Genomic DNA, 26095 nt, shown 5'->3' on the forward strand with positions numbered 1-26095 from the left:
CCTTTTATCTTTCCTTCTAGTTGTAGAATTTCCACTCTGCCAGCTTTCTGGTGGTTCCAGACATTGTTCGCTCTGTCTTCCAGTTGCAGTTTCGAAATTGTTGTGCAAGGCCACAGTATAGGTGTTTACCTATGCCGCCATCTTGATTTCTCCTGCTGTTGTTTTTAATGTGAGGGGATGGTTGGACGTAGATGTACTAGTATTAGATTTACTGCCTTACTTAGTATTTCCTAGTCTGTTACCTTCGGAGGTCAGAGGAGAGGAAAGCTAGTCTTTGTGTCTTGAAGTCTTTATCTTTCCTATACTTTATTTCTGTTTTAATTAATTAGTTTAGTTTAATTTATTACTAACTCTTTTATTGTTAAGGAATCATATACTTGGTTTATTACCTTCTTACGGGTTTTGTGGTTAGCACAAGTGATTTGTAAAGCTGCACAATGACTTACTCTCTGTAGTCACATTGTGATGAGAAACACTTGCACTTCTGTGTAAGGGCCCACCTGGGGCTGCCCCTAAACCCAGTCCTGAGTTAAGCCTGGTTGATCAGTGTCTCGTGTCACTCTTTTCTCTTGAAGGCAGACTATTTTAGCTCTGTGGCAACAGTGGTGTACCTCCGCAAAGAGAACTCTATGTATCAGGCCTGCCCATCGCAGGACTGCAATAAGAAAGTGATCGATCAACAGAACGGATTGTACCGCTGTGAGAAGTGTGACCGCGAATTTCCCAACTTCAAGTACCGCATGATCCTGTCGGTAAGTAGAATGGGTGGATGCGAACCACTGTGGGACTGGAGGCTCTTCGAGGGCTGGACGCTGTGGAAACAGCAAAAACAGTCACTCGTGGCAGGAAGCCTGCAGATGAGTGAGGGCCGACAAGCTTGTCCCGTAAACACAAAGGCAGGGCCTTGCCGTTGGGCAGCAGTCCGCCTGCTCCCACAGACAGCATTTTTCCTGCCAGAAAGTTGCGTTGAGCTCCCCAGCTGATTTCGGTCTGCTGCGCATGGAGTGCAATTACCGCATGGGTGGCACTTGCCCGCTAACTGTTACGAAGATAAATTAATTTGCAGTGGCATTTCTGGAGAGCGGTAATTATACTTATGCAGCCGGTGCCTATATTTAGTTATTTTTCTTGTGAATAATCTGTTCCTCTTGCCTCAGTAGAGCTGACTTCAGAGGAATGTGACTGCATGCTGATGTGGGATTGTGGCTTCTTTGCATTGTCAGAACTTCTTTAAAGCTTTAAAAACCTTTACAATGAAGGGGTGTATGTTTTCTTAAAAGTTATATTAAATGATGATAAAGGAACACACACACACACACACACACACAAAAAAAAAAAACAACCACCAGGCCTCATTTTTTTTAGAAAGATGATTTGGTGGTAGTATATCGGAAGCCTTAAAAATATTTATATTTTCTGATATAGTAAGCACCTGGAGGGAATTTCTTCTAAAAAAAATAATTGGAGATCTTACATCTCTATAAAGTTGTCTATTGCCCTGTTACTTATTTGGAAAACTTGGATACAATTTAAATGTCCTTCACAGTCTACTGGCTAATTCCTTTATTGAATATCTGTAGAGCGGAACACAGTAAAGACATTAGAATATGCTGTTTGATAGTTTCCACAGTTAAAATATTTGAAAAGCAATGCTAACAAAGACTGTTACATGACATAAATAGCCCTGGCTGGTTTGTTCAGTGGTTAGAGTGGGCCACAGGTTTGATTCTGGTCAAGAACACATACCTGAGTTGCAGGTAGCTGGAGGGGAGCTGAGTCCAGGGTGCCTGGGATTCTGCGTCTGAAGGACAGTTTGGGTCGGGCTGTATCGGCATTGAGGCCTGAATCCACACATCCGTAGCATATCGTACTTGTGCTGTGATAGAGACATTTATTTGTGTGTGTGTGTGTTTATTGATTGTGGAGAAAGAAGAAGGGGGAGGGAAGGAGAGAGAGAGAGAGAGAGAGAGAGAGAGAGAGAGAGAGAGAGAGAGAGAGAGAGAGGAGAGAGAGAGAGAGAGAGAGAGAGAGAGAGAGAGAGAGAGAGGAGAGAGAGAGAGAGGAGAGAGAGAGAGAGAGAGAGAGAGAGAGAGGGAGAGAGGAGAGAGAGAGAGAGAGAGAGAGAGAGAGAGAGAGAGAGAGAGAGAGAGAGAGAGAGAGAGAGAGAGAGAGAGAGAGAGAGAGAGAGAGAGAGAGAGAGAGAGAGAGAGAGAGAGAGAGAGAGAGAGAGAGAGAGAGAGAGAGAGAGAGAGAGAGAGAGAGAGAGAGAGGAGAGAGAGAGAGAGAGAGAGAGGAGAGAGAGAGAGAGAAGAGAGGAGAGAGAGAGAGAGAGAGAGAGGGAGGGAGAGAGAGAGAGAGACATCGGTGAGAGAGAGACATGGATCAGTTGCCTCCCAGATGCACCTGGACCGGACCGGTGGCCTTTCAGTGCCCGGGAGGATGTTCAGCCAGCAGAGCCACCCCGGCCAGGGCCACACTTACATTTTAAACTCTTCGAATGATATTTTCCACATTCTCTGGAAAGAATATAAAATACACGATGGTAATAGTTTTCCCCCTGGTGATTATTTTAATGAGTGGAAAAAGTTAATCTCTGAGACGTGTCTCCCTTTTATGATTTCTTTCCTGAAATCACAGAGTTGTGTTTCGTAGGTAAATATTGCCGATTATCAAGAGAACCAGTGGGTCACTTGTTTCCAGGAGTCTGCAGAGGCGATCCTCGGACAAAGCACTGCTTACCTTGGAGAGTTAAAGGAGAAGGTCAGCCACGTCTTTCGTCATCACTGCAATAGTTCCTGGGCTGGAGCGTGGCTCTTTAATTTTGTGGTGTTTGTTTCTTTGGGGTGTTGTGTCCAGTTTCTCAGTCTGATGACCATTTGAGGTGCTCGTATGATTTTATCTGTTGTCCATCTTGGGTTTGCTAACAATGGGGCGATGAAGTCACATGGACAAGCGGGCCTCAGAGCAGCGCTGTTGCTCCTGTTACGGTCAGCACACCGGAGGTGGTGTGCTGGTGGTCACTTGAGACATGGAAGGAGTCTCCTGAAATACAAGCGTGCCTTTCAGTGTAATAAACACCTTCCTGGGAAGTCAGGTCAACTCCTGGTTTAAAATCACAGATACGGTACTTGCTGTTTTAGGTCATCAGATGCGTTTTTTTTTTTTTTTTTTTTTAAATGCAGTAACTTTCTTTCATACATTAACTTTATCCATTTCACTTTTTAAAAAAAATATATTTTATTGTTTTGTACAGAGAGGGAGAGAGATAGAGTTGGAAACATCGATGAGAGAGAGTCATCGATCAGCTGCCTCTTGCACACCCCCTACTGGGGATATGCCTGCAACCAAGGTACATGCCCTTGACCGGAATCGAACCCGGGACCCTTCAGTCCCCAAGCCGACGCTCTATCCATTGAGCCAAACCGGTCTCGGCTGTCCATTTCACTTTTATATATTTGAATTTTTACATTTTAGGTTTATGTAGTGCAAGGAACAGATTACCAATTGTGTTAAACTTAGGAAAGATATTTGCTCAAAATGTGTAAAAAAACCCAATAGGACTGTTTTCTGGGTCACAATTTGGCATCTAGCTATTGATTCTCCCTTCCCGCCATTTCCACGAAATCCACTAGAATACTTGGAAAAGCGTAAGAAAGGGGTTTGTTTGGTGTATTTTTTGTACCCTTTTCTGTGCCTCTGCCCCACGTCTTTTTGAAATGTTGTCCCTGACGTCCCTGGAAGTGATCCCAGTGAGTCCTTTTGTAGAAATCACTGGGGTTGACTGTAAAGTCTGATGGTCTCTCTGACCTGTTTTGCCTGGCCCTCTATTTCCATACGGGATTCTAAGGCTCCGAGCAGCCTCTCGGGGATTTTTATTACATGTGACTGTTTTTACTGCTGGTGAACGAGGACATCGAAGGAACTCCTCCCTCAGGACCTGGCATGTTTCCGGAGCGTGTGCTCCCTGCTTCCCTGGTGTTGGAGGAAGAATGGCCTCTGGTATAACTTCCTGTGGGTGTAACACACTGTCCCATTTACATATCTGAAAGCCCAGAGGGTTGTTTGTGTGTGAAGTAACCTTTATACCAGAGTTTACCAAATAGCCATTTCAGTGTTCCACGTGGCCTGCCAAGATAACACTTAGCTGATCTGAAGTATCAATTTTATAGCTACTGGAGCCCGATCCACGAAATTCATGCAGGAGGCTTGGCCCCCGCTGTTGCCACTGCTGCTGCCACTGCCTCGGCCTCGGCCCCTGCCACCGCAGCGGCTTTAGTCCGGAAGGACATCTGGTCTAATTGGCATATTATGCTTTTATTATTATAGATTGTAATGTATTTATGTATATTTATGTAAAATGCTTTCTCTAGTCTCACTGTTAACCTGACTTTTTTTTTTCTTCTTTTTACAAAGAAGTTTATTCAAATAGTATTTGGGGGCAAGAGAAAGAGGAAAGGGCTGCGTTTTTAGGCTTTCCTCAACCTTGCCACTTTACTGTCCTCTTCATCTGCTCGTCACATCAGCAGTTGAAAATACAGAGGTTGAAATAGTATATATGATAACTTGAACCTCTTTCTGAATGTTTGTTTTAATCTCAATTTATAAGAAGATGCTGGGCCTCAGATCTATTCCATCACAAACTTTAGAAGTGTTTCCATTTATTTATTGTAGTAAAATACACATAATATTTATCATTTTAACCATTTTTAAGTTGTGCAGCTTTTTAAGTGCATTTGCATTGTTGTGCGAACATCACCACCATCCAGCCCCAGAACTTCCCTCTCCCCAGACTGGAATTCTGTTCCCACCCAGCACTGGTAACACTGGTTCCCTTTCCCACCTGACTCTCCCCACTTCCCCCTATACTCCCCCCCCCCCCCCCGCAACCACCATTCTGTTTTCTGTCTTTATGAAATTGAATACTCTAGATAAAAGTATTTTCATTTTAAATACAATTCTACTTAAACAGATTTACAGAATGAATTGTTATCTGTAGATGAGTCATTCCTGTGTAATTTCAAACTAGGGTGATCATTTTCTCAGAGATTTTTCTTAAAGTCTTTCTTAAGCTCTAATATAATAGATACTATCAGATGGTTCAGTAGTGTTCAAGCCTAAAGTTTTCTGTTTTCTTTTTGCAGAATGAGCAGGCGTTTGAGGAAATTTTCCAGAATGCCAACTTTCGGTCTTTCGTGTTCAAGATCAGAGTCAAACTGGAGACATACAATGTGAGTAAGGCCACCGGGCTGCAGAAGGGTTAGCGTGGGAAACTACTCTGTGCCACCCACATGTTTTCGGCTTAAGCTAAGCACCCTGCGTGTGGCTCTCACTGAGTCTTCCCAGCACGGAGGTACCATGATCATCCCCGCGGTAAGGTGAGGCAATGGACGCAGAGAGTAAGCCCCCTGTCCAGTGGGGGACACCTAGCGGGGGAATGCTCTTGGGCTTTTCAGTTAGAACCCAGGGCTTTTTGTTGGTATGCTGACCAAGAATGGTAATATGTCTAGTGGATTCGCATCTTCCACGAGGTTTGGGTTCTGAAGTTGGTATATGAAACAAAGACCATCTGTAGTTAAAATTGCCCACACCGTCATCTAGTTGTATAGTCAGAATAAAATAGCATGTGTTAAGCATTTACTTTCTGACAGATGCTGTTCTTCACCTTTTCTTTCCATAGATCATCTCACTAGATCCTGACAGTAACCCTATATGTAGGAACGATTGTTATCTCCATTTTACCAATGAAAAACGTTGCCTACAGAGAATAAGTAACTTGCCTAAAGTCATATCCTAATGAGTGGCGGAGCTACGGTTCCAGCCCAGGCAGTCCACGTTCAGAGCTTTGCTCTTCGGCATGCCGAGATATGTGACTGTGTTGAGTAATTACTGAGCCCACTGAAGTGGGGGGGCCCTGGAGCTAGACTCTGCCACGTTGGTGGGCATCACCCCGTTCTGCCTCGAAAGGGACTGTTCCATTCTAATGGACGGGTCTGGGGAGAACTCAGTACATCTCTACTTGTTTCAGAGTTATTTTGTTATTGGACCTCCATCTTCCTGCCTGGTGGTAGATGTGTTTGTTCTTACAAGCACTCGCTGAGATAGGGAGCCAGGCGCCTGTGTGATATGGATTACGGAGTGAGGCGGGTCAGGAGAGATTGGAGGGCCATGCAGTCCCTTCCTGGTGAGGACGGGGAAGCTGACGTGCAGGGAGCTGCCTCTCCGGCCGAGCTGAGATGAGACCTAACCCAGGTCTCCCTCCTCGGCCACAGGTGCTTTTCGTTCACACCACACTCGGCTTTCAGAACTCGCTGTGTGGCTTTAGGCAAGATACTGGCCTTCTCTGGGTTCCCCTTTCCCCCTCTCTAAAGAATGCATTGAACTTGGCCAGCCCTCTCAGGCCCATCCCGTGTGGATCCAAGGTTTCTGAGGGTTGGGGGTGTGAGGAAAGGATGGAAGGGCCTGTGTTGCAGGGAGGCCTCTGTCCACTCTCTCAGCCCCCGAAAGCCTGACTGGGCTCCCGCGATTTTTTCCTTGATTGGAATGGCGGACTCCTGGGTCCAGCCTGTGCCCGCGTTTCCTCCTGCGGGATCATTGAAGCCGTTGAAGCAGAACGGGTTATCGCCACAGCTCCATGCCCCGGGCTCCCCTTTGTTCACAAACCGCCTTTCTCTTCTCCAAGGATGAGTCTCGCATTAAGGCCACCGTGATGGACGTGAAGCCCGTGGACTACAAAGAATACAGCAGAAGGTTGATCGCGAACATCAGGAGGAATGCAGCGATGTGAGGAGAGCCGTGCTGACGGGGCCAGAGTTTGGAAATAAAGAGTCGAAATGAAATTGATTTCTTCTCACCCCCCCTGCGACGATTTCACATTAGCTTCGCGGTGGCTAGAGCCTCTTTACGGTGGACTAAGCAATTTCCTCTTTTATGTGCATCTCAAACCCATTGGTAGGCAGGCCAGGGCAAACATGCTCAGGTGGCCGCGGTGTGACGGACAGAGCGGAGGGTCGGCTGGTGGGCAGGGTGGCACCAGCCTCTCCGTCTTCAGGCTTTTGTCCTTTTTATTGAGACTTCATTATCTTCAGGCGGGAATTATGTCACATGTAATTGACCCTAATTCTGCAGACGGTGAAGTAAATCGTAGGACTGGAGCGTCTGCTCCCCCAGCGGGGACACCTTCACAGCTGGCTTCCTCCCCGGGAGGGAGCGCGAGGGGTGGTTGTGTGGAGCCTGGGTGTTTGGTAACTCAGAGGCCCTCCTTGCAGAGGGGCCACGTCGTCAATGCCCGGAATGCCAATAGGATAGAATTATTAATCAAAGACTTATCTCTCCTATCTGAAGAATATCCTTCCTCCAGGGCCTCCTAGACCAAGTCAGATGGGCCTGATATTAATCAAAATTGTCTCTTCTGAGGACGGCTGATAAGCATTGACTTGCCGTCCCCTGGGGGCATCCAGGCACCTACAAAGCTTTGCTTTCGTTTTCACTTCAATTAATAATTGCATTTCGGAGGGTGAACACACACCTGCTTTCTACCTTAGTACATGTTTCTTGCATTTGTGTTTCATTTCTGGACTTAAACTGTGTTCAATAGGTAGTGTTTTGCCTTTGCTTTAATAAACAGTGTGTTTGCTTGTGAATCCTCCTTTCTCTGAATGCAGAGGGTCCTTGTAACCAGAAAGCAGTTAATTAGCTTCCCTAATAAATGCTCACCGGGGAAGACGTTAACTCATTGCAAACTCCAAGATTGGTCCGAGGCGCGGAGATCATTCTTCCTGACGTTTGAACCCGGAAACGCATCTTGAAAAGAACGAAAACACTAAAAACAAAGAGCCTTTGTACCCAGGAATGCCGATGATAAGACACTTTGGGGTTTTATTGATGTTTACACGGCAGCCTAGCACCAGGCAGGCTTTGGAATGTGCACAGACAGCGAGCCGGTAAGAAAACAGTAATTACGCTGCTGGGCTCTTCCGTCAGCAAGAGCATGCCTGCCCCGTGTGTTCCTAATCATACTAATTACCTGGCTGGCGGCTGCAGCCCACCGCTTGGCACTGGCTGCACATCCCTCCCCGGGTGCCCAGGCGGCACTGCATCCGGCCCGGAGGTAGGACCTGGGTTTTGATTTGGGCGAGCAGCCGGCGGAGGCCCTCTGTGGAGCTTCAGTCTGTCTCAGCCTCAGCTGTCCTCTAAGGAGGATCCCGCGGCTCCAGGCAGGATGGCTCCCACGGTCAGAACACACACGGAGGGTCTTTTTCTCAGCCCGCTAATGGTTTAGGCACATTCTAGTCTCAGAAGATGGTCACTGGGCTGCACTTGAATCTCCGGCCGAGGCCTCGACAATCTTTGTGGAAGTTCTTACCTGTCTGACCTGGGTTATAAAGCTCTGGCTTGAGCACTATTCTGGATGGACAGATTGTGGGTTGGAAGTGATAAACTAGCTTCCATTCCAGTGACCAGTCTTTTTTTTTTTTTTTTTTAATCTTTATTGATTTTTTACAGAGAGGAAGGGAGAGGGATAGAGAGCTAGAAACATCGATGAGAGAGAACATCGACCAGCTGCCTCCTGCACACCCCCCACTGGGGATGTGCCCTTGACTGGAATCGAACCCGGGACCTCTCAGTCCGCAGGCCGACGCTCTATCCACTGAGCCAAACTGGTTTTGGCCAGTGACCAGTCTTTGATACCACTCCTCCCCCCTCACAAACCCCACTTCTGTCTGCTGGCCGTGCTGCCCTGTCGTGTCTCAAGAGGGTACCAGTCAGCGTGTGTTCTCAGTGACTATGATGAAATCAGCGTTTCTACATGGATGTGATGAGAAATGCAGCAGGTTCTGGGGCTGGGCGGCTCCCTCCGGGGAGGGTGGTTAGCAGGTTTTCCTGCTAAAAATCAGATCGCTGGGAGAGGAGCATCGGAAATGGGCTCCACAGTTATGCTTTTAAGAGAGCGAGGTCCCTGAGGGTTGCCTAAATAGATTCTGGCCCACAGCTCTTAGGATTGTCTTGGATGTAGTTTACTCTAAAGGCTGTTCATGCTGTTCTGTTTCTCATCTTTCACTTCGAGATCGATGCTTATTTTGCGTACACCATGACATCAGCGTTAGGCAATTAGGGGAGAAATCTAATCATTTCGCCTTTATTTTAAATGGTTCTTGGATTCCCTCCAGTCTCGTTGTGAAGGAGGCAGGGAAAATGTCTAAGGGTAATAATCTGATTTCTGCCCATATTTTTAGTGTTTTATGCTTCCCGTTAAAGCCTTGCTAATCTCCAGTGTGCTGTCCTGACTTTTTGGAACTGCTGGGTCAAACATCTCCCCTCCCCTTGTACCCCCCCTCCCCCGCCCCCCCCGAGTGGCCTGTCTTCGGAAAGGATAAATAATATTGATCGTGGTATTTAATACACCAATGAAACCCATGGCTATTGACTACATAATTAATATACTGTCTAAAAGTGAAGTTTGGCAGCCCGTATGTAAAGGTTTATATTGACTTGTGTTCCTTTGGCGATATGCCTTACAAGGTTTTATTTATAGAAAAAACAGGTTGCTCAGTCTCTTCACTTGCTAGAAGGCCGCTGCTTGCCTGGCGGATTGATTGTTTCCTTATCTCAGAGAGGATTTCTTCCCCACCCCCACCCTGCCATCTTTTTATGTGGTTGGTTAGCTCTTAGATTTATAACCCACTCTGTCGGTAGAGTTCTGGCTTTTATAAACATTTTTACTGAGTGTGTGTGTGTGTGTGTGTGTGTGTGTGTATCCTATATCATAAAAGCCCAGCGACCGTAACGGCAGTTGTGCTCGAACAGTCACTATGAGCTGCACTGACTACCTCTCGCCCAGCAGGCTCCAATCGCCTATGGCCAGTGGGGACCCAGGGTGGGTGGCAATGGGGGGCAGGGCCAGCTGCTGGCAGCCAGGCTAGGCCTAGGGACTGACCTGCATACAACTTTATGCTCTAGGCCTCTTATTAGATATCCTATCATAATAAAAGTAATATGCAAATAATAATAATATGCAAATTGACCATCACTCCAACACACAAGATGGCCACCAGGGGAGGGCAGTTGGGGGTGACCAGGCCTGCAGGGAAGGGCAATAGGGGGTAACCCAGGCCTGCAGGGGAGAGCACTTGGGTGAGGGGGACCAGGCCTTCAGGGGAGGGCAGTTAGGGGAACCAGGCCTGGAGGGGAGGGCAGTTAGGGGTGATCAGGCCTTCAGGGGAGGGAAGTTAGGGGCAAGCAGGCTGGCAGAGGGGCAGTTAGGCATCAATCAGGCTGGCAGGGGAGTGGTTGGGGGCACTCAGGAAGGCAGGCAGGCAGGCAGTTGGGAGCCAGCAGTCCTGGATTGTGAGAGGGATGTCCGACTGCCCAGTTAGGCCCGATCCTGTCCTTCCCTCCCTCCCTGAAATCAATAAAAATATATTTAAAATAAAAAGATGCACACTGTTTAAAAAAGAAAAAAGAAAGTAATAGGGACTATTTGGATCATTATTTCTAATGCAAGTAATTTGTGTTCATTGTAGAAAAATAACCTGCAGATAAGCACAATTTTACCCATAATTCCACTCGTCAGCAAGAATCACTTGTGTATAGCTGACTACTTTTTACTAAGCATACTTTACTCCTAGCATGGACATTCAATTTCAATAAAAACAGACTGCACGCTGAAACTGGTTTGGCTCACTGGTAGAGCGTCGGTCTGTGGACTGAAGGGTCCCGGGTTCGATTCTGGTCAGGGGCATGTACATTGGTTGTGGGCACATCCCCGGTAGGGCGTGTGCAGGAGGCAGCTGGTTGATGTTTCTCTCTCATCGACGTTTCTAGCTCTGTCTCTTTCCCTTCCTCTCTGTAAAAAATCAATAAAATATATTTAAAAAAAAAACAAAAAAAAAAAACAGACTGCACAATTTGGGTTGGTACTTGGCTATATGGATGTGTACATTTATTGAGCCAATTCGCTTTCGCTGGATGCTTATACTCTCTGATTGTTATCCTCAGCACTCAGCCTTTGATGGGCCTGAGCAGGTACCCTTTGTGGGGCCGGGAAAATGCCTTCTCTCCTTGTTCTCTTAGGTTCCCTGGTTGCTTTTCTTTTGCCTCAGTCAGGTGATAACGCCTGTAACTGTGTAACAGGAAGGGCTGGCAGGTACTTTGAACAGGTCCCAGGATCCTCTGGAGCAGAAGCAGACAGACTGATGGAGGGAGGAGAGAAGGCCATCGTGGTTCACCCCATCTACCACACGACGGGGTGGTATCTGCAAAGAGGCCCAGGCCCCCCCCCCCCCCCCCCCCCGTTTTCTACTAGTGTGGCAGAAATGGCCTCTTTTAGAAATCAACCTGATTCTTTACCTAAATCTACTTGTCAATGATTGTTAAATCTCTTAATTACATTTGTGAGGGTGGGTTTTCGTGAGGTCGTTGAGGAAAAAGTACGTAGCACGTGTCTTCACCTGCTGCCTGTGGCACCCTCTGTGTAGGTGGTTTCAAAGCCAGATACCTCGCCCCCAAGAACCGTGGTCTATTTGGAGCAAGGCTTGGAGCTCAGTAGCAGTATCACAAGTCAAAATCCAGTACACGGGAGATCGCTGGAGACCAGCGTCACCAGGAAAGATTCCGCAAAGAACTGGGTGATGTGAAACACGCACGCCCTGCAGCCTCCATGTAGGTCAAGGGCTGTCTGGGCGGCTCGCCCCGGATCCGGCCCTGCCACGGGGAGCTGTGTAGAGGCCGTGGGAGTGAGGTAGACCTGCCAGTGAACTTGTGGGTGTACTTGAGACTTCAAACCAACCCCCTGGCCATTTTTTACAACCTTCCAGCTTCTCCAGACTCTGTGGCTGTCACCTCGCACCCACTGCTTAGCTGTTGTTGACAAATCTGAAAAAAAAACAACACAGGGTTTTGAAGAAAACAATCACCCCCACCCCCACCCGGAGCCTTGAATGCAGGCCCCTTGCAAAACTTCATGCCACCGGCCTCGGGAGAAATATTTATATCCAATTCCAAAAAAGCCATGTAAACTTTTCATAATTGTGAGCCATGCTTATGAAATCATCCCCGCTCCCGAGGGCATTGCCCAGGTGGTAACTGGGAGTTGGTGCTGTCATCACAGATGACAGCTTCCTCAGGTAACATTCCTGGTGCTTGTAAAATGCAGATAACGCGGCCTATATTTAACCATGTGCAGTGCCGCTTCCTCCCGGTGGTTAGGTAACCGGCCGAGGGGCCGGGCCTGGTGGAGCAGGGGGCTCGCCGCGGGGAGCAGCCGCTTTGTGCTCATGAATGCTGTCTGTCCCCCCGAAACCGAGTCAGAACAACCTGGACTTTTGGGGAAAAAAAATAAGCCCCGATTGGACTCTCATCTCTCCCAGCACCGTTGACACTGCTGCTCACGCTGAAGTTTATTTATATCTTCAGTCAGCCATGGCGCAGAGGTCACTTCTGTTGGCCTAAAATTTGAGAGGCGTCTGCGTGTGCCCTTCTCCCGGGCGCTGGGCTGGGAAGGCAGAGCCGGCCTCCGGCAGACGCTTCCCCACCTCCGTGGGCACCCCTGCTCCCCCCTCCACCCCGTCCCCTTCCCCGCTATTTACTTAGCATTCCACTGGCTTTCCAAGGTGCATCTCTGCAAATGAGCTCCCTCCGCTAATGGGCTCTCTCCAGGCAGCAACCCTTCCGTACAGGAGCCACTAATTAAGCAGAACACCGTTTGTCTTGCTCAGCCACGACCCATGAATCCAGCAGTCAATTTAGAAGATGGCGACATCCTTCTTGACGGCTGTGATTTCAATAATATTTTGTCTTTCAGGCAGCGTAGGGGGTGGTGTGTGGGGGGTGGGAGGGGTGTCGGGGATCGGTTCCTGCTGTTTTCCTCTCCATCTTTTTTTTTTTTTTTTAAAGAATTGTCATTTTTATTATTTATTTTTTTTATTTTTATTTTTATTTCTTTCTTACAGAGAGGAAGAGAGAGGGATAGAGAGTTAGGAACATCGATCAGCTGCCTCCTGCACATACATACACACACACACCCGCCTGGGGATGTGCCCGCAACCAAGGTACATGCACTTGACCTGAATCGAACCTGGGACCCTTGAGTCTGCAGGCCGATGCTCTATAGAGTCTATCCACTGAGCCAAACCGGTTTCGGCCTTCCTCTCCATCTCTAAGAGGAAAACTAGTTTCCGTGGGCTTCTATTGGTATGAAAACGCTGGTCCAAGTTCCTCTTGAAGGATCAGACGCTCTCCGAGCCGGCCTGCTGGAGAGCTGTGCTGGGGGAAGCGGCCGATCGGCAGTGGAGGCACGTGCCTTTGTTCTGGGAAGATGCCTGTCAGTCAGACGGGCCCTGTGCTGTGAGACGCCCGAACAGCTCTCTCATCGGAAGGCGCATTGGAGGTGTTCGCCCGCTCACCCGGGCAGATGTGCCCGCCGCAGCCGCGTGCTCACACGCCTCCTAATAGCAGCCTCGGCTCCCGGAGCCCAGCCTCGTTGGTGGGTGCTATTACGGTGCGGGCGGCGGCGAGGAAGAGCATAGCCCTCCTAATTAGGGCGCGACATCCTTGCATAGTCATAGCTGTTCCCTCCGTGGCATAATTGTCACAGCAAATTACCAGTGAGGTTAAATATTGAGCTGGTAGCTCCCGGAGCTTCCATTATTGGCTCCGCCCCGGCCCCCTCCCCCTCCCACCCTCGCCATCACCTCCTAGCCTACACTTCCAGCTTGATCTGCTGCCAAGTGGTAGCTTTTAAGCGAGGCTTCGAGAAGATACACTTTACTGCGGGAGCCATAAATCTGGCTCTGGGCAAGCGATAGGATGCCAGGAACATCTGAATGAGGGGTGCAGTTTCTGCTTGGTGTGTATGTATGGAGGGGTGGGGGGATACTGGGTCATTGACGGATCTTCTAACTCCAGCTATAAAACTACCAGGTCGGTCGGTATATCTAGCCCGGGTGTCTCCAACGTGAAAATCCTATTTGAGGTGCCACAAGAAGTGCAAAGGAAATATACCGTATTTTCCGGCGTATAAGACGACCTTTGAAACGAAAAAAAGTCAACCGGGCTTTTTCAGTGGTCTGAATTCAGGTCTCAGCAGAGGGAACAGAGAAAAGAGGATGGATAGAAAGCACCTCACTTGGAAATCTAGGATGGCACTATACCACCGCCCTAGCAGGCTTTTTACTAGAACACAGTGTAGCTTCGGGTACAGAACATGTGTAATTTGCATGCATAAAAAGCCTGCTTGGATTGGCCAGAGTCAGAGAGGCAGTCTATTAAAAAAAAGAACTGGTGTTGCCTCAGAAGTGGGAGGTAGTCTTATACAGCGAATATAGGCCTAAACCTATGTTTTAACTGTAAAATTAGGGAGTCGTCTTATACGCCAGAAAATACGGTAAGACTTCCTTCTTTCCCTAAATTTTAATCTGAGAGGGGGAAGGCCCACGGAATGCGAATGCAAGAACACTCTGTAGACAAAAGTGATAGAGAGCAGATGGCGTGTGTGGTGGAGAGGAGGGGACAGAGTCTGGTAGAGGCAGTCTCCAAACCAGGGAGTTGTGATTGCAAAGGTGGCAGGGAGAAGGGCCATTTCAAGCTGAAGGAGTGGCACTCAGCATAGGCACAGGGTAGAGGAAAAACTGGGTGCGGGTGACACCCAGGGAACTGGCTGGGTCCAAGGAGTAGATTTTATTTTTATTTATTTATTTATTAAATACTAGAGGCCCAGTGCACGAAATTTGTGCGTGGTGGGGAAGGGGGGGGGGGAGGGTGTCCCTCAGCCCAGCCTGCACCCTCTCCAATCTGGGACTCCTCAAGGGATGTCTGGTGGGATCAGGCCTAAACGGGCAGTCGGACATCCCTCTCACAACCCAGGACTGTTGGCTCCCAATTGCTCGCCTGCCTGACTTCCTGATTGCCCCTAACCACTCCCATGCCAGCCTAATTGATGTCTAACTGCTCCCCTGCCAGTCTCTTTGCCCCAACTTCCCTCCTCTGCCGGCCTGGCCACCCCTAACTGCCCTCCCCTGCAGGCCTGGTTCCTCCCAACTGCCCTCCCTTGCTGGCCATCTTGTGTCCCCATGGGAGCAGGATCTTTGACCACACGGGGGCAGCCATCTTTGTGTGTTGGAGTGATGGTCAATTTGCATATTACTCTTTTATTAGATAGGATGTTTTTATTGATTTCAGAGAGGGAGAGGAAGAGAGAGATAGAAACATCAATGGTGAGAGAGAATCCTTGATCAGTTACCTCTTGCACACCCCACACTGCGGATCGAGCTCACAACCCGAGAATGTGCCCTTGACTGGAATCAAGCCCAGTGCCCTTTAGTCCACAGGCCGACACTATCCACTGAGCCAAACAGGCTAGGGTCAAGGAGTACATTTTAAAAAGCGGTTTCTGAACATCCGGGGAGCAGCCTGGCCTTGATTTTCTTGGGCCTTAATATGTAAGTCCTCATGCTCGCCTGCCTGCCTTCCAGAGAGAGGGCTGTGTTTTTGGCCTTTCATTGACCTTTCGGTCGCTCCTGGATGGGCGTCCTGGCACGCCGGGCACCCAGGAAGGTCGCTCCGGGGCCGCCCGCTCTGCTGAGCCCGTGAAACGGCGGAGGGAACCCCGCCGGGATGTTATTGGCGTGTTGTACACTCGACTCCTCACAAGCTTCACGCTGGGCTGCTCATTTCTCCGGACAAAGACAGACCGCTCCCTCTCTTGTTGACGGGATGAAATCCTCTCTCGCATTATGGCTCCTGTGATCACGCCGGTCATGGCGGTGTGGGGATAATGAAGAGTCTCTTAATGGCTCTGGTGAAACCCGGTCACATCACTGTCCGCCTGCAGCCGGCTGTGGGAATCTAACCCAGTTTCCCGTTCCTGGACGTCTGAAACCTGCCGTGGCGTCTTCCGGGCGCGGCTAAGGAGGCGGCCTCCGCGCCTGTTTCCTGGGGCACAGGTATACGCCGTGGCTGATGTCTTGGCTCTGGAATGGTGTCTCTTGCAATGCCAGCTCCCCAGCCCGAGGTCACTTGTCTCTGGATAAACGTGGGAAGTTGAAGCTATTTCAGCCACAGCATCATCCGTCTCTTAGCCCTTGGCATGCTGGCTTAGTCCCCCCAAAGGCAGAGTGCTCGTTTTATTCTGGAAAATGGAGAAAGGAATTTGCCTCAGGACGGACCCATGTCTAATGAATCCCGGCTGTAAGCAGAGTTCCCTCCACATATGAGGAGTGTGTGTACGTGTGTGACATGTGTGCGCACATGCGTGTGCCTTGTGCATATGGGTGCCCTTCTCTAGGGTTATATGCTCAGCAATGGCTGCTGTCCATTCCGGTTGACCCGCTGTCAGTTCTGTTCTCAAGAGAGCTGATGGGTGTGGCCATCCCGAAACCCCTTTGTCTTCTTTATATATATATATTAAAAATCAATTTTATATTTATATATATATATATATATATATATATATATATATATATATATAATTGATTTTTTACAGAGGAAGAGAGATGGATAGACAGAAACATCGATAAGAGAGAAACATCGATCAGCTGCCTCCTGCACACCCCACACCTGGGATGTGCCTGCAACCACAATACATGCCCTTGACCAGAATCGAACCCGGGACCTTTTAGTCTGCAGGCCAATGCTCTACCACTGAGCCAAACCGGTTTCGGCCCCTTTGTCCTCTTGAAAATTTCCCATATTCACTCCTAAGTGGAGAAGTAACCAGGTGCGATGTGAATGTCAAAGCTGTTTTGTTTGTTTGTTAATCTTCACCGGAGGATATTTTCCCATCGATTTTTTTAGACAGAGTGGAAGGGAGAGAGGAAGGTGGAGAGAGAGAGAAACATCCATGTGTGAAAGACACATCGATTGGTTGCCTCCCGCACATGCCCTGCCTGGGGCCAGGGATCGAACTTGCAACGCATGTACCAGGTATGCGCCCTTGGCCGGGAAACTGAACCTGTGACCCCTTCGGTCTACGGGCCGGTGCGCTAACCACTGAGCAGCACACCAGCTAGGGCAAGGCAACTTTTTGATGTGCCTGAATGGATTTAGAAATGAGGCCACACGCCGAGACAGAGGAAGGGGGGACGGGGAGGGCCTAGGAGAAAAGCAGAGGTGGGGAAAGAGGTCATTTTAACCTAAATTAACTAATGGAAATGACAATTATGAACAGCAATGAGAGCAATCATTCGCAGCCAGAGCTACATGACCATGACAAATGGCTCTCCTGGGAAGCGGGGTGCAGCCTCCTGTCCTGGAAGCGGGGGGAGGGGCCCTGCACCAGCCAGGGGCAGAGGCAGGGCCTGCGGCTGCCTGGTTTAGCCTGGAAGTTGAAGTCGCTGGAGCAGTTTATAGAAACACCAGCGTGAGCTGCGGTGCGCAGTCTGCAGGCAGCACCCAGAGAGATAGCATCAGTGCTTCCAGTGTACTCAGGGTAATTAGTTTTGAATTACCATGTGCATATTTTAAACATTTAAATGATCATCCCAGGTTTTCAAAAACAGTTTCACGCGGCTCCATGTCGCAGCCCCGCCTGGCCCGGCCTCCCCACCGCACAGCAGCCCGGCGGGTGGAGCCCAGCCGCCCTGCGGCTTCAGCCAAGGCGGCGGGAGCCCAGCTAAAGCCCGGATAACGGGGATTAGTCCGCGGCCCGGGCCTGGCGCAGCCACTCGCCCAGGACTCTCCTTCCTCCAAGCCGACGCCGATTGTGCCAACACGATTTGTTCGGCTTTTACGCTGCCCTGTATGCGTGAAAATGCGATTCCGTGGGGGTAGCTTTTCATTTTTTTACCCCTGTTTAATTTTAGGAAGACCCGGGCAGCTGGGACACTTGCAAGAAAATTAGCCAGGTGCAATGGCACGTGGTGTTTTAAACCAGCGACCGTGTCCGCCAGCCACTCAGGCGGACTTCCATCCTGCAGCTCCGGCTGCCCGAGGCCTGGCCAGAATGCAAACAGCGATTGCTAGAATCCCATTCCGTCAGCAGGGGGAGGGCAAAGGTCTCCTGGTGCCCGCTCCCAGCCTCCCGCCTCCCACCTCCTGCCGGAGCCGTTCCAGGAGGTTCCCGCTGGCATCTTACAGAGGGGCTTCCGGGAGGGGTGTGTGTGTGTGAGTGTGTGTGTGAGTGTGTGTGTGTGTGAGTGTGTGTGAGAGTGTCAGTGTGTGTGTGAGAGTGTGTGTGTGAGTGTGTGAGTGTGTGAGTGTGTGTGTGAGTGTGTGTGTGTGAGTGTGTGTGTGTGTGTGTGTGAGTGTGTGTGTGTGTGTGTGTGAGTGTGTGTGTGAGAGTGTGTGTGTGAGTGTGTGTGAGAGTTTCAGTGTGTGTGTGTGAGTGTGTGTGTGTGTGTGAGTGCGTGTGTGTGAGTGTGTGTGTGTGAGTGTGTGCGTGTGTGAGAGTGTGTGTGTGTGTGTGTGTGTGTGAGTGTGTGTGTGTGTGTGTGAGTGCGTGTGTGTGAGAGTGTGTGTGTGAGTGTGTGTGTGTGTGAGTGTGTGCGTGTGTGAGAGTGTGTGTGTGTGAGTGTGTGTGTGTGTGTGAGAGTGTGTGTGTGTGTGAGAGTGTCAGTGTGTGTGTGTGAGTGTGTGTGTGCGTGTGTGTGTGTGTGAGTGTGTGTGTGAGAGTGTGTGTGTGTGTGAGTGTGTGTGAGTGTGTGTGTGAGTGTGTGTGTGAGTGTGTGTGTGAGTGAGAGTGTGTGTGTGAGAGTGTGTGTGTGAGTGTGTGTGAGAGTGTCAGTGTGTGTGTGTGAGTGTGTGTGTGTGTGTGAGTGCGTGTGTGTGTGTGTGTGTGAGTGTGTGTGTGTGTGAGTGTGTGTGAGTGTGTGCGTGTGTGAGAGTGTGTGTGTGTGTGAGTGTGTGTGTGTGTGTGAGTGTGTGTGAGTGTGTGTGTGTGTGTGAGAGTGTGTGTGAGTGTGTGTGTGAGTGAGTGTGTGTGTGTGTGTGTGCGTGTGTGTGTGCGAGTGTGTGTGTGAGTGTGTGTGAGAGTGTGTGCGTGTGTGAGTGTGTGTGTGTGTGAGTGTGTGTGTGAGTGTGTGTGTGTGTGCGTGTGTGTGTGTGTGTGTGAGTGTGTGTGTGAGTGTGTGTGTGTGTGTGTGAGTGTGTGTGTGAGTGTGTGCGTGTGTGAGAGTGTGTGAGTGTGTGTGTGTGTGAGTGTGTGTGTGTGTGTGTGTGTGAGTGTGTGCGCCCCACCCCCCCCCCTTCCCCCGCTGGCAGTCGGTCTCTAACTTCCTGGATCTATTTTAAAGTAGTGGCTGGGGAAAGATGCCCTGCCTCCCCTGCCCCCCTGTAAAGCGCTGCTTCTCCAGCAGGGGGAGCCGGGCGAATAAAAACTCCAAGGCAGCGCCTGGGCCGGAGCGGGAGCGATCAGAGCCGAGATCCAGGAATGAAATTGTTCATTATGCAAACTGTCTGGTTCAATGCACAGAGGCGGCCCCAGGCACAAACCCCAAGTAGTTGCTTCTTCTCTCCCCAGATTAAAACATATGAATTGCTTTGATATGATCCTATGACAAAGACTAATAGGGATTTTATTTCCTCTGAAGTCGCCTGTCGTTCCTCATTGCCCCCCTTCCTTTGTCCTGTTAATGCCCTGATCGCCGGCGGGAATGTGCCGCTCGGTGTGGACGTGTCTGCGGAGGAGCGGGGTGTGTGCTTCCCGGCAGAGGCCCAGGCTGGAGCAGTGCAGGAGTTACACTGCTTACAATCTGTTTAATCGCCTGGTTCTCCCCCTCCCCCCCCCCACACACACTGCTATTTGTCACTTTAATGGAACGCTACGGAATATCACATTATGCAATGTGTTTAAATTGATAAATTATATTAGAGAAATATTAGGATTTTTTAATGGTAAGTGGGTTTTTAGAGGAATATTTTCTCATTAGGAGATCAGCTGCTTGCAAGGATTTGGGAATACGCTATATTTATGACCTATTTGGCTAATTAAAATTAAAGCATAATTTTAGCATGAAGTCCCTGCAAGACTTTGCAGAGACGGCGGAGGGAGAAACTTGCCCAAATCCAGTTACTTTTAAATGTCAGTTGCCATAACAACTTCACCCGAGCCATATTTTTTACTTGAAAATTCCTTTTAGGATTCAGTTGCTAGAATAATTTGCCTCCGCTCTTTTGAGGAGGCATATCTTCCCTTTGTGATCGTTTCAAGGCTTTTATTACTGTCACAAAAATGACCATGTGAAAATCAACTCTTCCTTTCTTAAACAGATTTTCCCTTTATTGATTTTTTTACAGGGAAAGGGAAAAGAACAGAGAGATAGAAACATCCCGCACGCCCCCTACGGGGACCGAGCCTGAAACCCGGGCCATGTGCCCCAACTGGGAACGGGGGATCGAACCTGTGACCTCTTGGTTCCTGGGCTGATGCTCAACCGCTGAGCCACGCCGGCCAGGCTCCACTCCTCCTCCTACCGCGCAGGAGTAGAGTGCCCCCCACAGAAGTGGAGGCTGCGGGGAGGTCGTCTGCCTGGAGGACACTCCCAGGCTACGGGGAACGGGCCCACCTCCAGACGCCCATCGCTGCAGGAGCCAGCACTCCTCTGGGTGGGAATTGCTAAGCCCACAGAAACGTCTGAGTGTGATTGCTCCGTGTTTTTTTTTTTTTTTTGTCCTGGGACCTTGCATGAGCATCGATTTTTCAACTGGTGTGCCACGATAATTTTTAAAACACACGATACCTGACTGTTCAGTCAGGGGCACCGGCCTCTTGCCCCTCCCTCAGGTTGTCAAATAAAAAATGACAACAGCCGCCGAAGCCGGTTTGGCTCAGTGGTAGAGCGTCAGTCTGCGGACTGAAGGGTCCCAGGTTCAATTCCGGTCAAGGGCATGTACATTGATTGCAGGCACATCCCAGTGGGGGGGTGCAGGAGGCAGCTGGTCAATGTTTCTCTCTCATCAATGTTTCTAGCTCTCCATCCCTCTCCCTTCTTCTCTGTGAAAAATCAATAAAAAAAATATTTTTTTAAAAATGACAACCCCCAACACAACAATAGCCATCTGGTGTGAATGAATCAAAATCACACACCCCTTTTTTTTTGTTTTGGTCAAGTGGGCAAAAAACACGTATTTTGGTGTGCCTCCAGATTTCACCAGCTAGCTTACGTGTGCCTGGAGGAGAAAGGCGGAAAACCAAGGGCAGGAAGCACGGCCCTGCATTCCGAAGGCCTCTCCACTGCCGTCCCTGTCCTCACCGGAGCTCCTGGCGTTGGAGGCGCAGTGTTTGGTTAGAGGCGTGGGGGTGGCAGAGTAAAGTTCAGCGCCCTTTCTGTCTGTTTGGCTGTTCACCGTCATGCATCAGACAACATGGCCTCGGAGACGCCACCCGCCTCTGAGACCTCGCCGGTCCCACCACGCACACCAGCCGGGACGTGTGGCTGGCTGCTGTGGAGCCCGCATGGCTGGGGCCGGCTCCTGTCCCAAGGAAAAGCTCCTGCAGGCGGGAAGAGCAGCTCATTTCAAGAGCCTCGGGGTCCCGTCGCCTCGAAAGAGCCTGGGGGTCCTTGCCCATCTCCGCGTCCCTGGTGGAAGCTGTCATGAACCTCCGAGGACGCCGCCCTTAGTGACCATCTCCTCCTCCTGGTCTTGCCACATCCCTCCTCTCCCTCTCCCATCTTTCCTCTCCCACCCAACTCTTCGGTGGGGTCTCAGATGGTCCCCTCTTTCCTGGGGCTCTGAAGTTCCCAGGGGGACCCCTGCAAGAAGGGAAATAGAGCCAAAACCGGTTTTGCTCAGTGGATAGAGCGTCGGTCTGCGGACTGAAAGGTCTCGGGTTCGATTCCGGTCAAGGGCATGTACCTTGGTTTCGGGCATATCCCCAGTAGGGCGTGTGCAAGAGGCAGCTGGTCGATGATTCTCTCTCATCGATGTTTCTAACTCTATCCCTCTTCCTCTCTGTAAAAAATCCATAAAATATATTTAAAAAAATAAAAAGAAGGGACATAGAGAAAGATATATATATATATATATATATATATATATTTGTCCTGGCTCTGGCCTGCTTCCCGGGGGCTCCTCACTGGGAGGCCCACTTCACCCCCTCACGTCCTTACCTTTGCAGGGAGGGGAATGCCTGCCCCCCCCCTCGCCCCCACCTCGTAGGGCAGAAGCAGGGATCGAAGGCGGGGATAACGGGAAAGCGAGCAGGTGCCGATCCCGTATGTGTGCAGGAGGCATCACGCTCCCCACTCCGGGTGAGCCAGCCTTCGGAGGCAGACGGCACGTTTACGCCGGGAAAGTCAGCCGGGCTGGCAACACGAGCTGCTCTTTTCAAACCTCGGCGATGCGCCCCTGGAAGAGGCTGGGGTAAAGGTTTGCATCTGTTTGGGGATGTTCAGCATTTTGATTGTTCTGTACACGTCCGCCGGAATGGAATACTTGACATTTCTCAAGCGCCCGCTACGCTTTTTCTTTTCTTTTCTTTTTTTTTCTAAACCGAGTGTACCTGAACTGTACGCTCGGGGAAATGGAAATAAAACATTATTGCTTGGTTTAGATGCAAAACGGGAGTTTGTATTTCATCCTCACCCCCTTTGGAGGGGTTTCCGTCCTTTCCCCACTCTCCGGCCCCCGGGCACAGGATGCGGACTGTCTCCTCACCCAGGCAGATCAGTTTTTTAAAAATAAATATATATATATATATATATATATTATTGATTTCAGAGATGAAGGGAGAGGGAGGGAGAGAGAGAAACATCAATGATGAAAAGGAATCATTAATCGGCTGCCTCCTGCACGCCCCCCACTGGGGATCAAGCCGGCAACCCAGGCATGTGCCCTGACTGGAATCGAACCTGGGACCCTTTCCATCCTCAGGCCAACGCTCTATCCACTGAGCCACACCAGCAGGGGCAGCAGGTCAGTTTTGACTCTACCAAAGGAAGTGTTTTCCAGTGACCTGAATGACCAGTGACGGAGCAGGTCACTTTAGATGCAGTGAGCCTCCATCCTTCTCCCGCTCTGGCGAGGCTGGAGAGCGGCTGCAGAGCCTGGAAGGCGAGGAGCCTGCGCGTGGCCCCTGCAGCTCAGAGCCCCGGGCGAGCACAGACCCGGGGAGGACTATCCTGGCTTCAGCGTTCCCTCAGCACTCGCCTTTGGTTCCCTCCGATGCCTTGTGGGCAGGATGCTCTGCCGTCTCAGAAACCGCCTCAGACGGGCTGCCAGGGCCGAGGGGCACTCGGGGATGGGGAGGTGGTTGTGAAAGGTGTGGCCGGCGGAGGAAGGCTCAGTGTCCCTGTGGCTTTGAGACCCAGCCCGGTCACAGGAGCCTCCAGGGCAGGCGGAGCGTCCGGCGGAGAAGGCCTTGAACTGGGAGCAGCTCTCAGTGGCTTTGGCTGTCACCGTGGGTTGCGTGCTGACTCCCCCAGAGAGCCTGTCCCGTGACCTTATCTGGAAAGGTCTTTGCAGATGTAATCATGCCGGAGGTCTCCAGATGAGGCCATCCTGCGTGAGGGTGGGCCCTCAGCCCAATGGCCAGGGTCCTGAGGAGAGAGAAGGTGAGCAGATACGCACAGGAGGAGGTGGTGTGAAGACAGAAGCAGAGATCGACCTGACACGTTTTATGGTTGTTGTGAATCCTCACCTGAGGATATTTCCTTTTCCCCCATTGATTTTTTAAAAATCTTTAAAAAAAAAAAATAATTCTATTGATTCTTTTACAGGAGGAAGGGAGAGGGATAGAGAGAAATATCGATGAGAGAGAAACATCGATCAGCTGCCTCCCCCCGACCGGGGATGTACCCGCAACCAAGGTACATGCCCTTGACAGGAATCCAACCTGGGACCATTCAGTCTGCAGTCCCACGCTCTATCCACTGAGCCAAACCGGTCAGGGCTCCCCATTGATTTTTAGAGAGAGTGGGAGAGCTGCGGGAAGACAGAGAGAAACATCGATGTGAAAGAAACGCATCGAAGGGTTGCCTCCTGCACCAGCCCCGACCAGGGCCCAGGCTGGGGAAGAGCCTGTAACTGAGGTATGTATCCTCGACCAGAATCGAACCCAGGACCCTTTGGTCCGAAAGTCAATGCTCTATCCACTGAACCAAACCGGCTGGGGCTGGAGTGATGTGTCTGGAGGCCAGGGAAGGCCGGGCCGGCTGGCAGCTCCTGGAAACGAGGGGAGAGCCTGGACGGATTCTCCCCGCGAGCCTCCAGAAGAAAACAGCCCCGTCGATGCCTTGATTTCAGATTCCGGGCCCCAGGCCTGGAGCAGATACGTTGCTGCTGTCGCAGTCGCCCAGGCTGTGCTGTTTCCTGAGTCCCTCGTGCCCTTCCAGCTGGGCCGCGGGGCCGGGGCGCCCCCAGGGCTCCCTCCGCTTCCATGAAGACCGGGATGTCCGCTCCGGCTCTTCTGGGAGGCTGCTCGGCCCAGCACGCCCTCTCCTCGTCCCCTCCTGCCTCCTGGCACCTGCTTCCCTCCCATCGGGCACGGCGGTGGCGTGCTCTCGGTGGCCGGGGTTTTATCGCCTCAGACGTCTGAGCCACGGCACGAAGAAGCACGGGCTGGCGGCTTAGAAAGCACCCGTGCCCAGCCGAAACCGGTGTGGCTCAGTGGTGGAGCGTCGGCCTGCGGACTGAAGGGTCCCAGGTTCGATTCCAGTCAGGGGCATGTACTTTGGCTGTGGGCACATCCCCGGTAGGGGTGTGCAAGAGGCAGCTGGTTGATGTTTCTCTCTCATCTACGTTTCTAGCTCTCCCTTCCTCTCTGTAAAAAATCAATAAGATAAATAATAAATAATTTTTTTAAAAAAGCACCCGTGCCAAGAAAGCACCGCGCACACAGAGGAAGGACATTTCGAAAATCACCAGAAGAGAGAAAGCAGCACCCAGCAGGCAATACAGCGCTTCCGGCCGGTGGGCCAGCCGTGAATGCGATCAGCTCCGACCGGGACCCGGCTGTTTTCCTCTCCTACCTCCGGCGTCTTCCGAGCCCGCCGTCATGAGTGTTCATGTTGGAAAACACTGTAATGAGAGAATGGGCACCCCCTCTGCCCCTCGGTGGGTGGTGTTTTGGGGGCACAGTTTCCAGGGAAGGAGTTTGGGGTTTCTATCTCGGAAGCACCCTCAGTGACAGCCCATCGGAAACACGCATGGGGCAGGGCCGGTGGCCAAAGGAGGCCGTGCAGGAGGCTGGAGGGCTGGGCTATGTCCTCCCGCACCCCCCCCCTCTCACCCCCGCCCCGCCCCCTCTCCAGGGAGAACGCCTGCACCCCTGGGGGTGCTCCTGGAGCTGTGGTGGCCCCTCCGCTTTTCAGAAAGACAGGTTTCCTCTCTGCGTGGCCCGGGATTAGCATGGAAATGGAGACGTCACTCTTTAGGGCCCTCCGCTGACATCGCCCTCACTCATCGGTATAGGGAATCAGTCCCCGGGCCGCGCTCCCAGGAGAGAAGATCCATCCGTCCTGCCTCCTGGCAGGGGGTGCCCGGCAGCGCAGGCACAGACCCTGGCACTGCCGGTTACAAACCTTCTGGGTTCTGGCCGCACGGTCCCCCAGCCGGGCTCGGAGGTCTCAGGAGCCGCAGTCTTTCGAATTCTTGGGACTAATGAGAACTTTTCAAACATGTTCCTCTCTTTCTTTCTTCTCCACCCCCAGAGGGAGGGAGGGGGCGGGGAGAGAGAGAAACATCAACATTGATCAGCTAACTGCCTCCTGCACGCCCCCTACCCGGCATCAGCCCGAAACCTCGGACATGTGCCTTGACCGGGAATCGAACCGGCAACCCTTCGGTGCACGGGTCAATGCGAACCAACTGAGCCGCACCTGCTGCTTTCTCCTCTTTGAATGTTCCTTTTCTCTCCCTGTGGAAGCACCGCGTGCTGAATGCTGCTGAGAATGAAAGGCGTTGTCAGAGGCCAGGAAGCGAAGGGAAAATCCAACGTGACCCCCGACAGCAGCAGCTGGGCGGTTGTGCGCGTCATGACCGACCTCGGGGTGCAGGGCCCGCGCCAGTCTCCCTGCCACTGCTCTGCAGGCCCACGGCCACGAGGAGCCCAGGCACCAGGGCGATCTTCCGATGATGCCACGTTTAAACGCAATCCTCTCCCGACACCCACCTCTGCTTTGCTTCCCAACTCTCAGCAGAGTTTTTGTTTTTGTTTTAAATATAT

The 26095-nt window shown here is 50.9% G+C and overlaps 1 protein-coding gene across 2 annotated transcripts in view; it reads left to right on the forward strand.

Annotated features, from left to right (window-relative positions):
* The window catches only part of RPA1 (replication protein A1), a 46898-nt gene extending 39258 nt beyond the window's left edge, over positions 1-7640 (forward strand). For both annotated transcript variants that reach the window (XM_084862955.1, XM_084862954.1), the window contains 4 exons: positions 576-752; positions 2653-2760; positions 5142-5228; positions 6680-7640. In XM_084862955.1, coding sequence (XP_084719081.1) covers positions 576-752; positions 2653-2760; positions 5142-5228; positions 6680-6784 — 477 coding nt within the window. In that variant the 3' untranslated portion in view covers positions 6785-7640. The remainder of the gene's footprint in view (positions 1-575; positions 753-2652; positions 2761-5141; positions 5229-6679) is intronic.
* The last annotated feature ends 18455 nt before the right edge of the window (positions 7641-26095 follow it).

The sequence above is a fragment of the Pipistrellus hanaki genome (assembly GCF_964339955.1).
Source record: "Pipistrellus hanaki genome assembly, chromosome: 16".
Lineage (NCBI taxonomy): Eukaryota > Metazoa > Chordata > Mammalia > Chiroptera > Vespertilionidae > Pipistrellus > Pipistrellus hanaki.